Source organism: Rhea americana, unplaced genomic scaffold (genome assembly GCF_003343005.1).
Source record: "Rhea americana isolate MKP2758 unplaced genomic scaffold, rheAme1 scaffold_174, whole genome shotgun sequence".
Lineage (NCBI taxonomy): Eukaryota > Metazoa > Chordata > Aves > Rheiformes > Rheidae > Rhea > Rhea americana.
Genome location: NW_028185861.1, coordinates 1,492,378 through 1,508,982, shown reverse-complemented (window position 1 = coordinate 1,508,982; position 16,605 = coordinate 1,492,378). Strand labels below are relative to the sequence as shown.

The following is a 16,605-nucleotide window of genomic DNA, read 5'->3' as shown; positions in this document are numbered from 1 at the left end:
AAATCCACTGTGGCCAGAACAGTACAGAATACTTGTACAAATACACAAAAGAGCACATTTATACAAATGTGACTGATATGGGTAATTATGCTAAAGACCTTCTTAAACAGTAAAAATAGAAAGAATAAGCTTTTAATTGTCTAGGACACAGTTAAACCTCTGCCTAGGGTTGGAATTAATCAATCTTCTAGTGCACCAATATTTTTCACCTTTGTAATTACAACATCTTTGCAGTATTAGAATAGAAAAGTTAATTCTTCACTCTAGCAGTATACATAGGAAATTTAAGAATATTTAAGACTACTTCATTTTTAAGAATTTGCTCCCTGAAAGATTCCAAACTGCGATAAACGACAGGCTAAATGAAAAGATACCAGCATAATCCTCTCTAAATGGGCTTATACGCTGCTGTTAATGCTGCTTTTGCAGTATTAGTAAGGTCAGTACTTCAGACGAGATCATTCCAAAGCAGAAGCTATATGTAGAGGCCATCTCTGGATGTGTAGAGGCCATCTCCAGGTCAGGGACTGCAAGTTATTTTCCAGGCCACATTGCTACTTCACTGCCTCATCCACTATTGCTATTGTCTGATAAACGGCAACCTGCTAATTTTTATGGAATAAAAATGAGGGAGGAATTTAAATTTAAAGTCCAGACAGAAAGCAACAAAGTAAGTTTAAGGATACTTAAATGTTTATATTACAGAAAGTTCTAAAGCTATCCTGGCTGCATTCAGAATGGTGGCTTAAGAGAACTCCGGTATTTCAAAAATTCAATTTCAGAATTGTTTTTCAAGAATAGATAACCTTGCCCTGTTGTTTTCAAGCCTTCTATCTAATGCCACATTTTTACTATTTAAATGTATAGGTCTAATCACATGCTGATTAGGAACAAAACAAAACGACTCAAAGCAAATTCAGATCATACTCCTTCATCTACCATCTTCTCATCCCGTACACCCCATTCATCCTCTGCCCCACCACTCTATCCTTTCATGTAGTTTAAACATAAGTACTGTTATTTGGGGATTAAAGGGGTTTTATCATCTCATACTAAGAATATTTTTCATTCTTTCTGCATAGCATTTTACTAAACCTTTTCAAAAAACACCAAAAAAAACTCAAAAATCCTAAATAAAATTTAATCCTTTACTGCGATTACTAGCCACAAATGACTAAATAATCTATATGAAAGCGTTAAACTGAAGGCACAGATTTATCACACAATGTTTACCACAGACTTATACAACTCAAATCCTGAGATTTTCATCTTAATCTTCAGTAAGAGTTACAGTTCAGTACATACTGATGAGAATGCCACAAGCTGGCTTCTGTATCCAAGTTGTCTTCCTTTTAAACAAAATCGAAACAATCAAAGGAATAATGGTTGTTTTAGAGGTAATGTGTCTTTAAAATTGTTTTGAAATAAGGCATCTAGCAAGAGACATACCAGTTCATTTATTTGAAAACATTCAAGAATAGATGCAGAATATTATCAGACTTTCGAAGCACCAGACAGGGCATCTGAACAGTTGCCCCTACTCAACATCAATTTTATCTTTCCTAAATAATAACGCCTTCCCTACCAGCTTTCAAAACAAGAGTAGATTCATCCCTGTGGGTTCAGCCAGCAACAGAAATTTCTGTTAACATGAAAGCCAGGGAAAACATGGAAAAATCTGAGCCCAGGACCTCTGATAAAAATTCAAGTTATATTTTCTACAGGTTTGTCAGTTCTTTTCTGTGCAGGAGGAAAAAAAATCACGACTCAAAATAATTTCATACTCACATACAACTGTAATCATAGTATGATATTAGCAGGCATATCTCTTCTCTTTTGGCTCTACAAGTGCTTTGATTTTTTTCTTTTAAATTGTGTGTCTTTTCATCTTCCTTTTCTCTTGTTCTAAAAGCCTGATGAGTCTCTGCCCTAGCTAATGCAAGTAACCACCAAAAAGAAATGTGAGCTAATGAGACCTAATTTCTTTCTCAGTTATACAGATATGTAACTGAAGTGAATAGATTTTTAATGATATCAAACTGGAACAAGAGAAACAAAGTGTTTAAGCTTGTAAACATAAAAAAGTTAAATATATTTCCTCTACATTTTGAGAAGATAGAGCATAGATTATACAATTTTAATTTCAGAATCTATCACTTTCTTCTTTTAAAAGAATATGTATCATACTCCAGGCACAAGCGTATTTCTATTTCTTTTACATATATTTAAAAGTATTGTCATATTTCAGAGTCCTGTCATTACAAAGTCAAGTGGGGAAAAACAAAAAACAAACAAACAAACAAATCAAACCACCAACTGATCTCTCCCCAGGTATCATCCACATTTTTTCCTTGCAAAAGTTAGAGCCTGAGATTGAGGATGGACTGCTATTAGATACTTGGAGAACACCTTCTATGTTGCCACATCTAGGTGCATTTTCTACTGAAAGGTAATACTGATACTAAAACAAAATAAGTAAGATACAACAGTTTCTGGTAGCAACTGACTCTGTCTTTCCTGGAATAAACAGCAGCAATATTTAGCTGTGCCCTGACATACTGCACACTTGGCTCTAGACAACACTTCTTCTGTTTTATTAAAGTTTTGCTTCTCAGGACCCAAAGCTGAGCGCACAGGGCCCTCTCCCTAACWGCAGGGGCCAAAGTTGAGATGATGTCAAAAGAAGATCCAAGCAAAATGCATAGAAAAAAAAAATCTCAATATCTCCTGTCAACGTTCATTACAGGCATACAGAAAGTTGGATGTTTATCTCAATCTTTGAAGCTCAAGCCATTGTCCATGGTTAAATAAGGAAGAACAACTACTAATTTCATGGAGGACTACCTTACCATTATACCAAATATTATTTTTAATCTGTAAAACACTATATAAGGCACGCTCAAAAACAGCTGGCCCAATAATCATCAATTAGTTCAGAACAGATATGCTATATCCTGAAACACCTATCAAGACTATTCTGTATTTCTGCTGTTTGATAAGCTTCTAATTTTTCTACATTGAAAAAATGCCATCTCTTAGCTCGTCTTGGCATGTCTTCAGTATTTTTCAAAGTAATTCTTAAACACGTTAACCTGTACTTTTTTTAAACTGTTACTGTTATTCAACTGTAGCATTAAGTCTTAGTTTAGTCTAGCTATGGCATTACATCCTGAACAGCATTAGCATTAATACCAAGTTCTAAATCTCCACAGATTACTTATAATCCAAATAGATTTTAGCAGTATTAAATGGTTTATTCATTATTCTGGGCTAACACTCTTTGTGTATATGTAAAAGAACCGAAGTAGAATTTTGACTTTTAGCCAAAAAATATAGATGCTTAAACAAAATATATGCAAGGACTTTAAATAATTCTTAGATAGTTTTAAAAATCAAATGCCATTTTAAACAATAAAAGGCATATTAGTAATCTATCAGTTTGCTGCAAAAGTGATCAGAGTACCTTAAATTTCACCTTGAACTAGGAATAGAGAAATGCCTATTCTAATCCAGTACATGTATGTCCATAGCAATACACATAACTGTAACAGAATGAGTTTATATTATGTTTAGGATCATGACCCAGGTCATTGAATCATACAGTGAATGCCAATACAAAAAGATAAAATACTTCTTGTATTAATTCTCTATATTAAAGAATACCAAACAAATTTGAAACTGCCAGTTGATAAACCTCACTAATTTCACATAATTTCATAATTTCACAGTGTTCCTTGACATAGATTAACTATAGAGACATTAAAAAAAAAGGAAAAATAATGCTATTCCCTAAGAATTTTTAAAGCAAATACCACTGTGCAGTCAAAAGACGTACTTGATAATTTTGAACTGCATTATCAAAGAAGTCAATCAAGTAAGTAATAAAGAGTTTTTACATATTCACAACAGCTTTAAATGCTGGTGCCTACACAGAAGCAAAGGACTGGAAGACACCTGGCTCAAGCCTGATATCACAAGCAGCTACATTATAACTCCTTTTATGAAAGGAACAATAACTTTAAACCACCCTTTAGCTGGTTCTTTTCCAGGCCTCACTCCTCAGGTAGTTAGCAACCTTGCCCTAAATTTCAGGCTGAATTTACTGTTTATAGTTGGGGCAACCCTGTAGTTCAAAAATTAGAAGCCATTATCTTGCCACTTTTTGATACAAGAAAAGGAAGAGTTTAATTGCATCTTTCTCCTACTAACGTGCATGAATAAGCACAGTTTAGAGACAAATAGCTAGATTTCATAGAATCAATTATTAAGTTTCAGTCATAACATCTGTTGAGATGTAGTAAGAATAATCACTTTGTCTAAGTATTGAAGAACAAAGTCCTTGCAGAACTTCCACCGGAGATGCTTTGGAAGCAGTCCCCTTGGCTTTCTGAGGGAATCTCTAGAGAGAAAAATGACAGAATTTCTATAGGAAGCACATGTGACACAGTAGTTACTGAAGGACTATACAAACAAACAAACAAACAAAAAAAAAAAGGCCACTTCAATGCAAGCATGTTTCAAACTGGAGTGAGATTCAACTACAATATTGACATTAAAATGGACATAAGACACGGTCCAAATAAGGTAGATGTAAACACTTATGCTGATTTCTTTCTCTTAGCTGTTATCTCCTTCTCCGCCGATTTTCTTTGTGTGCAGTGAGAGCGTCTTCCAAATTAATATTGAAGTTTAAATTATTCAATCACAATGAGCATGAAAGAAGAGAGAAATTAAGGAGCAGTGCACCAGAACTCAGCAGCTTTAGCATTTTAGCTGAATTATTGTAAAAATAACTTTTGGGCAAGTCTTTCTATACCCAATTCCTCATTTGAGGCCAATACCATTCATATTTCATCACACTCATAAGGATGAACTACTACTAAGTCAAAGGAGGTTAGACCATCACTAACAGTACATGTAGGAGGTTCCAAAGGATGCAAGTACAAAAGGGATATAGTATTTCCAGACCTGAAACCTGGTCAACCTTGACAATACTGCATCTAGTTCGGGTATTGCTAAACCACAGTCAACTGAGCATTGCTTAAAGAAATTATGTTCCCATTTATGTTAGATATATGCTTAGCTTTTTTAAGCTCTTTACACAAGCCTAACAAAAGGCTCCATGAAACAGAAATTTCTGTTTAAGTATCCATCTTGCATTGGTTCATGGAACTGCCTCACCATATGGTTACTCATTATTTTTAAAGATGTGTAAGATGCAGAACAGAACTCCACTAGAAAACAGCAGAAATACATAGATGATTAAGAGAAAGCCATATGGAGAAAACATGAACAGAAAAGCCTAGGAAAGGAGAAATGCAAAATAACAAACAGATCTATGTGATTTAAAGAGCTCACTACAATCCTGTAAGCACAAACTCTCACAGTACCACTGTGTAGCTGTGCAAACTCATTTTTGAGAGGTAAAAGTGTTAGCACAGCATTGTTTTAACAATTAAGCCATGTGTCCCTTCAGTTTTATTTTTAAATTGCACAAAATACAAAGATTTGTGTTGCAAAAATCCATTCTGAATAGGCTGCTTAATTGGTACTGTAAGTCTAATACATCAGCTGCCTGGGGATCTGGACAACAGCCAAACATCCTAAGTTCAACATGTACAGTAGCTCTGTCTGTTCTTTCTCTTAGCATAAAGGGACTTCATATTTTTCTATCCTCCATTAAAAAAAATAAAATAAAAAACTCTAAAAAGATCAATCTGAATTGTAACTATTTACCAGTCCTTCCCCGACTGGCATTACCAATAGATATTACGGGACATTTCATCTTTATTCCATCAATCGTGCATTTCATGAAGTGCTGAGAATAACTGGAATCTGGATAAACCCAAGATAGGCATTAGTTGAAATGCTTTTCCATATGACAGTAAATCTCTGGTAAGTACTCTGAGTATGTTTATAGCAAAAACATGGAAGCTTTAAAATTCAGACCAAAGAACTTGTCCTGAATGCCAGTCAAAAATTTTTAGCTCTCTCAGACAGTAAGATACTTGGCTCTTTATCTCCCATAGTGATTTTTTAAATTTTATTTTAATAGCATTATGTGAGAAGTACAGAAAGACTAAATACTTTTTTCATTTATATTCATAAACAAAGGCAATCATTCTGTTTCTCCTCAACTAGAAAGGAGAGATGCTACAGGAAGCCAATAATCAGATAACATATGTTTTAGCACTGTCTGCAAGTTACCTTTTCCCTATCATATTTCTTTACAAATAAAGCTGTGCTTTGCAAAAGCTTAAATTTAAACATGCATATGTTGAGAACATTCCCAACACCACAGAGAGTAAAAAGGCATTATAGTGTGTCAAGTAACGCTGAAATAGCTTGGTAGGATCTTTGGAAAAAAAATGGAATAGCACTGGTTTATGACAAGGCAAAACTTCATCCTCCATGTCTGTGTGTGTGTGTGTGTGTGTGTGTGTATAACTATATATATGTGTATATTTAAAAATATATATAAAACCCAAATCTGATCACACAAACAACTTCTTCCTGTTCATTTTCTCACAGTAAAAAGCAGTGTAAGTATACTTGAAAGGTGAATTTTGGATTCAAGCACTTTAGATATTTGTCAAAGGAACCTTCTAATTATATTATGGATTTGTGCAACATACTCAGATTCTATTGAAGATGACAAACAACATTCTCTGTAATTAATCATTACAATTTAAATAATGATGTTAGAATATTAGATATTCACAAGGTATTGCTCATTGACTTTCAAGTACAAGAATAAATTTGCAAACAACTGTAATGAAGAAATCAGTTCCTGAATTATATACTATTTCATAAACAGTAATGTTTTCAAAGTATGACCATGTATTCGTAAGTTTTTTTTTTTTTTTTAATATAACTGATGTGCCCATCATGAATTCAAAGTGACCCACTGGCAAGAGGCCCATGTGCTTGAGTATTAAGTACTAGAAGGCTTTATAAAACATGAATATGACTGCAAAGATCTATGCTTCACTGGGTTATAAAAATCGTATGCTGTCCTAGAATTTACATTAGTATAGCAGCTTCATTAAAGCCTCATTAACAAGTACCACATGCAAGTACCAAGACTTGTACTGAATTTAATTTGGAGCTGTCCAGAAATATCAGCTGCAAGAAACAGTGCGTCTTCTTACAAAACTCCTGCCAAAGGACTTGTAAGAAAACCTACATACTCTTATGGATAGTAATAGACATTCCCAATTTCTGAACCAAAAGAATGAACCTGCAGAAACTGTTAACGTCTTCTACCTGACCATATTTCAAGCATTTGTTACGTGAATACTCTGAACTCTACTTATTTTGCTCTTGGGAGACCTAAAAATGAACTGTTCAGCTTTAAATTCATCGAATAGCAAAACACTGGCATGTTACTCAGTCTTACTTGAACAGTGCATTTTATGAAAAGAAGTATTTTTCCCGCAGCAATTCATATTTTTCTTGGTTTGTATACAGGTTGGCATGCTCTGCATCACAATTGTTCAAATCCACATGTTACAGACAAACAGGAAATAACCTACCTTGCAAACCTGACTTATGAACAACTGTTCATTACAGAGATCTGGCAAGTGTAAAATTGCTGTTACGGAACCACAGGGTTTGAGCAGCAAGCTGCTGTTGCAGATGAATATGTACAGCAAGCCAAACACTACAAAACAACGTCTAACATTGAAGGAGGCCATATAAATTAGCAACTCTTATTTTAATAGAGCAATTCTTCTATGAGTGTTGATGAAGTCTTAAGAGTACTTACCATATTGTAACAAACGCCCTACAGATTATCATTTCAACTGCAGTTCAAAACATTACTAAGTTTGTCCTGGCCAGAGACAAACCAGTCTTACTCTTCTGCAATTCTTCTGCCTAATCACTCCATATGTAAGAACAGAATGCAGTAATATTCACTATAGTGAGTACAGCTACCAAAATTTTCAAGCTTAGACACCTGCATCAGACAACAAAATCCATTTTCAGGCTCCAGAACAAACAATTGTACTTTCCAGTGATTGCTCACCTGCACATCTCCCCACCAAAACTCAAGAACTTAAGCCACTTTTTGTACTGTCTCTTTGACACCCAGTAAATTGCCTTCTAACTTGTAGTTTCAGCAAAACATTTTTCATAGCATATGCTGAGGAGCCAGAGATAGATCAGCCTGACTTACAGGTAGTCTTTTAGGGTGGCAATTAAGAAAAACAAAACAAAAACAACCAATCAAAACCAAAACCCAGGCACTTACTTTGACTAGAAGACATACAAAGTCCACTAATGAAATAGAAGGAGTAAACAAAGGTATTCATTGAGTTACTAGTCTATATTGTGTTATAGCCACTTTAAACTGATGAGACAGATGGCACATATAGCATCAACCATTCCCAGGCTTTTGCAGTTATGTTTATGAAAGGTTAACAGCAGGCACTAATATGAGTATCATGACTCTTTTCAGGCAGTAGGTGAAACCTTGAAGAAAAAGTGGCTCTGTCTTCAAAAAAGTGACCTGACCTTTGCTTTGGTGGGTTTTTACTCTGCAAGAAAAAAGCACTGCATGCTTTCCTATGCATCCTTTCTAGCTGAGAAACTATTTTGTTCTAGCATTCAGCACGAAAGGACTATATTTCATAAGAGTCAAACAGCATGTTTTTAGTGCTAGCTAATAGTAACTCCACACCTCATACAAGAAACAAGCCTCAGACTTGTAATATGTCATATGAATTATGAAAAAATACATAATCGGCCAAGAACCTTTGATATGCTTAGCAATTAGAAATAACTTCTCACTGAACAAAAAATATTCAAATGAGTTTTACAGTCCCTTGCAGTTCTTTGGATATCAAAGGAATCACAAATCCAGCATGCTTATGATTTATGACACTTTTGCTACGAGAATTTCTTGCAGCATGCAAAGAACTCTTTGTAAGGTAACTGTGATGTGTTGCACAAGTAAGCTAACACAACACTGACCTGGTAATTGGGAAAAAAAAAAAATGTGTTCTAAGAATGCAATAGTAAGTACATGTTTTTACCTGCAATTGCTGATGAAATGTTTCTGAAACTTAGCTTATTGTAAGCAAGTGCTTTCTGTTGGACATAGAATACAGTGCTATCTTATCATACAGTGCAGTAGTAAAACACTCCTTTTGTTTATAGGCTTTTAAGTATTTCAAAATATTTAAGTCTAGTGTAAAATGCTGCTTTCATGAAGCCAGATCCTGCAGTCTTTGCACAGCTAAAACTYTGATAGCTTTATGCATGCAATAGTATGAACGTGCCCAGAATCCTAGCACAATACTGTTCTGCTATTATGCTTTATGTATACGCTCAGATATCCTCTCTCACTTGCAGGACTATGAGAGATCAAAAGAAACCTGTGTGAACTTGAGAAGTTCAACAGACTTTTTAAAATAAAGACGGTATGGCATTAAAGGGAATATGGCACCTAATGCTAGTGCATTTTGTGCTGGGCTTACAGAGTACAGTTCAATGGTATTAAAATATTCAACCTTCTCTTGAACAATTACAATGTATTAAGTGAATTTTAAGAAAGTGAAGTTTWAAAAAAAATCTTTACAGTAATTTCAGTAACAATTACCTTTTTCAGGAGATCTGTAGCAATGTCTATGATGGCAGTATTTGGCTCCTTACAGTCTGTAAGTGAAAGAAAATGTTTGCATATAAACCGCTTTTTAAATTGTTACTAGAGCTATAAACACTTCAGGCCCAGTCCTACAGGTTACTTTTCGAATTTAACTGCAGGGAGAATTTGCCTCAGTGAATAAACTGCAAGGATCTGTGCTTTACTTGCCAAAACAGCTTGAATTTACTTTTCATGTAAAACTGTGCATTTCAGACGTAAGCTTTTGGGTAGCTAAAATCAAACGCCAGCTGAAGGAGCGGAGGGGGCTCTCCCGCAGACCCCGCCCGTGTGGAGACCCCGGGCTGCCTAACGGTCAAATCCTTCCGTTGGCGCTGAAGCGCTGCCAGAGCCCTCAACAGCGCGGCGCCTACGGACCGAGCGCAGCGACACCCCACGCGGGCTGTCCGTTCACAGCTCCACAGATTTTTATTTATTTAGGGTTAAACAGTGCTTGGGTGGTCTCCTTTCAGGCAAGCTTCGCTTCCAGCTCTTAACGCCGCCACTGACCGCGGGGGCCGCTCGCGGGTGCGACCGCGTAACCTGACACGCGCCGTTGTTGATTTCGCTGTTGTAGGGCAAAGGCGCTAGGGCGGCCGATAARGCGGTTGCCATGGTGATGAAGGAGCTTCCGAGGGAGGAGTCCGCGGAAGAAAAGCCCCTCCTCACTATGACATCACAGGTGGGCGGAGCGCTGCGCTCTGAGGCGGCAGCTGACATATGTTGAAGCTGAGGGAGCGGCCGCTGTGGCGGCGCCGAGGCGGTGGAAGCCGCTCCCCAAAATGCCACCCGCAAAAATTGAGGGGGGGGGGGRAAAAAAAAAAAAAAAAAAAAAAAAAAAAAACAAACTCATCTGCTCTTTAGCTTTCCAAATTGGTGTATTTTAGTTTTAGCGATTTTCTGCCAGAAGATCTCAATTACATTTCAATACTGAGTAACATTGAAAAAGTAGCCTGTGGTAAATAATCGCATTGTTTTTAGAGTTTTGACCCAAAAATTTAACAAAACTTTTTCCTAGATAAAGTGATTTGTAGAAAGCACATATACATATGTCAGTTACCAGGTTATCTCAAAACTGATTTAAAGTGTCAATTATTATTAATGTTGTCAGTAGTCATGTAACTTAAGTATTCATTTACAATGCATATATAAAATAAGAAATCACTTTACAGTATCATTTTAAGTGTTTCAAATGCCTTTAAGTTTTCACTAGAGTTTCACTCATGTTGCAAGTAGGAATATTCTGTTTTGCACACCTCACTGTCTTCATTTTCACAGATTCAGTCAATGAAAGGACGTGTTCATCATACTAAACTTTATAGCGGCAGAGTAACCATCCAAGCGTTAGATGGTTTCACTAATTTATTGAAGATACCAGCTGAAGCACCACTGTAAAATACAGTGGTTCTATCTCACTGCAAAAGTAGATTTTATTCCCTGCTGTTGCTAATATATATGAATTTCTTTCTCATGTAAGTGCTGCAAGAGACTAAAGTGACACTACCATTCAGTACTTCTGATTTGGATAATTCAAGAAAAGTTATTTGTATAGTAATACGCAGAGCAATAGCCATTTACTTAGTTTACTGGTTAACATTTGGCACGTTATTCCTATGTGACATAAGTTTAACAGAAGTATTTTCACCACACAGTTATTCTTACATGAGATTCTTCAACAAGACCTACAGTCCTATTTTATTCCTTTGACACTTTAGGATAACTACTACTATACTTTTTTAAAGTATTTATGATGCACAGAATGCCAGCATGTACCTGTCTTCTAGAGTATGCTAGATATACTGCACTCATACAACAGAATGGTAAATAATGTTCCTATACTTTGGAAACCAGGTCTGGCAATTTCCTCCTCAAGCCCCGTTGAACACCATGTTGCGCTTGTGGTGAGCTCTAGCGTCTATAAAGTCATTGCGCAAAGGAAAAGGATGCTCTCTTTAATGCATCATTTCCAACTGTACGCTAAGTGGTTGATGAACAGTTAGAAACCAGCATGAGATACGCACCCCTTCCCCCTCCAAGTAACTGCAAAACTTCCATTGGCTTCCTCAGGGCCAGAAGTTTGGCCTGGGCTTGTTAAGTGTTTGGTGCACCATTTGGTATTGGTTGTCCGTCAGTTTATTCAGCAATAGTCTATGATAAAAAAAGTAAAATGCTTGTGTTCATTAGTGTAATTTCTTCCACTAAACACAAGTACCTACTTTCCTGCTATGCAGCAAAGGGGTGCAGAAGCCAAAAGCAAGCAAAATCAAGCAAAAAAAGTGAGTATTTTCCATAGCCATCTCTGCATCATGTGTGTGTGATGTGCAGTTACACAACCATATTGCATTCATCATTCATATCCTAATTGTCTGAATGCGGTGTTGTTTTAAGATGCTGTTTCCTTAGTATGCCTGTGTAAACCTCTTGTCGAGGCCATTCATTCAGAATAATGCGCTGCTGTATTGCGATATATGTTCAGTCAAAGTGTCTGTCTCAGTTGTTTGCATGATGAAACAGATGGATGTGGCTGCAGCTCAGAGTGAAATAGGCAAGTTTCAAATTGGCTAGAAACCAGCTTCCCAAGCCAGATCAAATTAGGTCATCCAAATAAGGCCTGGTCTTTCCAAAGTGATCAYCACCACTGAACCCAGTAGAGGCATATGTTATTTATATATAAATTGCACCTCTTTGAAAGTAATTAAATACATTAGGCATCTAGGTTGAGTCACCTCTTGGAGTACAACTAAGAAAAATTTTGCAAGTAAAATGCAAGAATCAAGCCCAGAGAGAATTTTCTTTTCTAGAAGTAAATAATGTGACATCTCCCATCACCAAAGCTTTTCGTAAATGGAGAACTAACAGCATCTCAATATGGAAGCAGACTCCACAGGAAACAAAAGTAGAATCTGATGTACAAAGAGGAGGCTAAATCCTTGTTTTCTGTGAGAAATAATATATAGAGGCTTCCCAAAGTCAAATTTTAAGTGATGTCTTTTTCCACTGTAAAATACTGTAAACATTTCCAACATAGAACAAGTCAGATACACATATATTCACATTTTATTTTTATGCTCCTAGCTGACCTCTGCTTGCAAAATACGACACTTGTTCACTGACAAAAAACACTATGAATTAAATTGATTAAATTTCCAATTCACAAGTTACTTTATATCATYTGGAGTTATTTTGTGTAATCATATATGGATAAAAATCTCTAGATAGCATGAACCAAAAAAAGCGCTGCAGGCTCCAGTGAGGTTATGCCATTGTATGGCAGCTAGGAATCTTGACCATTATTCCAACATTAACAAGTATACTGCAATAAGCAGAGGCACATTCTTAGTAATTTAATATACCTTTCAATCTCAGTTATATTCTGTGAAAGTCCCCTTATCCATATGAAAAAAGGCATTCAGTAGCTGCCAAATTTAATGCATCAAGCATCAATACAGAGAGTGGGCTTTCAGTACTAAAAAGATTTTGTAGAATATAACTCTATGCTATGTTGCTGTCTCCCTTTATCTTGTTAAAAGATACTGAGACAAGTGAAAAAAAGGTATTTTTGATACAAATAGAACCTAGAAAAAGAGAAAGAAAATTTACTGAAAGTTCAAAGATTAACAGAAAATCTGTGAAAAAAAAAATATACTGCTAACTGAACCTAAGGTATGAGAAAACGGGGCATGAAAGGATTTGAATTCCAAAGTAAGATTTCTTTTTAACYCTCTTCACATCTTTGCATTTCTCAGCAGGAAAACACTCACTTGAGAATTATTATCTAATAAGAATTTTAAACATAAATATTCCCTGAAGTCAAAGTTTAATTGTATAGTCAACTATGAAATTCCCAATTTACTACAGGTCAGTGAACTTCCAAAGATCTGATTCAGTGAAGTACTTTGATGCACACTTAGAGTTTAAAATACGATCAACCGCTTTACTGAGCAAGGGAAAAAATATACATGTTTAAATGCCTTGCCTACCTGATTTTAGGCAAATAAACCTGCAAGTGGCACAGGATTTATTTGTCCCAGATTCATCACATCTAATTTAGATGTCTCAGAGTACATAAATTGAGRGCTTCGTCATGACAGGATCCCTATAAAGATAACAGAAAGATACAAGACCTGCAGAAGGTGAATCATGTCTAAGATGATCCCATGGCAAATATACCCTTCAGGATATGCAAGTCCATAAAAAAATGGACCAATAGGAAAAAGAAATGTAAACTGTTTCTTGAAAACTATCCCCTCCGTTCTGTTCAAGTCTGAAAAATATGAGAACTGCCTGCTTAGAATTTATAGTAAGTACACAGACACTGCTCAGAATACTATTTTGATACCAACTACATAAAGTTTAAGAAGTTGCAATAACAACTTTTAGAATTAGAATTAGGAAGTCAAAAATAAGTTACATTTTCCAAGTTTCTTACAAAAAAAAAGGGAGAGAGAGAAATGTATCCTTTCCCATGGAAAATACCAACAAGAACCCACAAATTTTCCAATAAAGGTATGTTCCATGATTATACCTGTTAAATCCATCAGATACCTTTTTTCCTTATTAAAACAAAAAGACTGTGAATAGTCTCCATAAGGCATAAATTGTCATAAATAGGAATAATTTTTTGGCAAAAGCTTCATTTACATACCATTGGTTGACCTAAGCACGTTCGTATTTGCTTAAGGGCTTGTAAGTAAAACACAAAATATTCCCAGTGCTTAAATTTCCACTCAATATTTCCTGAGATTCAGATTCTTTCAAATGCTTCCTTTCAACTTCATTAAGGAAACAGAATAAAGGGGACCGAGCTTCAACTCCCATTGGGGCTAGCAGATTCTGCGCGCGCAGTGCTCACTATCTGAATTTGATTGCATATCATAATTTTCCACCTAAAAATCAATAGTTGTATTTGTTCTGAATAAATCATGTCCTCGATAAACTTCTTAGCATTAGATGTCCAGTCCACCCCATATCCGAGAGAACAGTCCACTCTGTAAATGTTAACTAAATAACATTAGAACAGAATGGCAGAAAGTTATAGTTAATATAGTTGCATCTTCTCGTTTATACTAATGTAAATCAAAGGTAACTCCATTTCATCTAATGGACGCACATTAGTGGGAAAAAAAAMCACTATGAAGTCATGCCTACTGTAGATAATGATAATGATTAACTTTGAACTACACTGATTCACTTTACATTCCAATCTGCCCTCCATTGACAGTAGTAGTTTCTCCACTGATTTTAGCAAGATTAGTCCTATGATCTTATTTTTATCTTCTTTCTAAGAATTAATGATATAGAGAAAATACTGTTAATGAATTTCTCAAATCAGTCTACTTCTATTTATTATTAAAGGTTTAATTAGTTTAGGAGGGACCACTTAAGTATTAGTTATCTAATGATGGAAAGTCTATCTTTCCATCTGTTAATTAAAAATGGGTAAATACAAGGAGAGTAAGAAGGAAAATACAAATTATGTAAATGCATGCTTAGCAGTACAAATGTTAACTGATTCCTTATCCCTAAGTTAAATACTGCTCAACACTTTTTATTATTATTGCATTTAGGGCAGTATATGTAATTTCAGCAGGAACATTCTCATGAGAATAATAAAGTTGCCTTAACAATATGTTTAAAAGTGAACAACCGGCTGCTTGCCTGAAGTTAATTTATGGAGCAGAGAAATCTGTTTAAACAGATTTCCACCCCCTCCCCCCCCATGAAATAAGTTAAAATTTTAAGTTACCATGGAAGTTGACAGTGATTTTTTTCCCATAAAATTAAAAAGAAAAAAAAAAGAAAGAAGTTTCACATGTTTTAAAGCGCCTTATTGTTCCTTAGGCACAGAAAAATTTGACCAAGCAAGTCATTATAATACATTATGCTAGCTTAACCCTGTTTTTACTCATGACTTATTTGTGAATAGGAACCAGTTTTCAGAGAGACTGTTGATTCTGCATTCATGACAAATACTCTAGGTAAAAATATATTATCCTTCGAAAGACTTGCAAACCACGTACCCACAACTGCTCTGTTCTACAAATCTTGCTATTCATCCGGTGAAACTGTTCTACTGCGCTTTAAGTTCTACAAGCGCACACAGAGCTTTCAAGTTTCAAGCTGCAACAACATTTCAAAGCAAGCACACACAGTGACATCACCCTATGAAGAAAGGCTGTATAACTTAACAGAAAGTTGTGTCTTGGCTCCTATAACTGCCCACAGTAATGCAGCCAAAAACACCGCGTTATTCTAGATCTACTGTGTTTTGAAAGAACACCCATAGAAAGGGCAAGAGAATCAAGGTGATTCCAAAGCATTCACAGCCTACATGCAGAAGTACAGCAACTGTATGATAAAAGATGATTTTCATTGCATGGGAAGTTGGCGTAGGGCATTTTCAACACAGCTGCAAATTAGTAGGAATGACATTTTRTGATAAACCATGGTACTTTTGATATTATTTATTTCTTCTCCATCTTTACAGTCTTGATGCTGTTCTAGCATGAAGATCTGGGCTTAAAAATAAGAAACATTAGTGCATCTTTCCCCTAAATTGCCATTTGATTATGAACCATGCTCAAAATAGTACATAAAGCTGTATATACTCCACTAGTGCAGAAATTCAAGTTTATCTATGGATCACTGGCAGTTCACACAGCATTTTTACATGCAACTCAGTTCTGTGTGCTGGTTATCTTCTTTCAGCTGATGAAAAATATTAGCAGGTTCTAAAAGCATTAAGTGATGTTTGTACTATAAGTAATAATTACAGTGGCTCTAGAGATACGCATACACAACATGAGCAAGAGAAGGACTCCTCTAGTTTTCATCCTCTGAAGCTTACTTAAAAAGCATCTAAACTATTGTTCYCTAAGTTAGACTTCCTCTTCAGTGGGAGTTCCCACACAAAGAAACATAAGGAGTGATGAAAAAAAACAGAATCTGTCCACATGAGT

At 35.7% G+C, this 16,605-nt stretch overlaps 1 protein-coding gene across 1 annotated transcript in view; it reads left to right on the top strand.

Annotated features, from left to right (window-relative positions):
* The first annotated feature begins 498 nt into the window (after positions 1-498).
* Positions 499-16,605, top strand: part of PEX5L (peroxisomal biogenesis factor 5 like) — a 49,965-nt gene continuing 33,858 nt past the window's right edge. Inside the window, exons 1-2 of the mRNA XM_085301223.1 lie at positions 499-519; positions 10,224-10,328. Of these exons, the coding sequence (XP_085157349.1) occupies positions 499-519; positions 10,224-10,328 (126 nt within the window). The remainder of the gene's footprint in view (positions 520-10,223; positions 10,329-16,605) is intronic.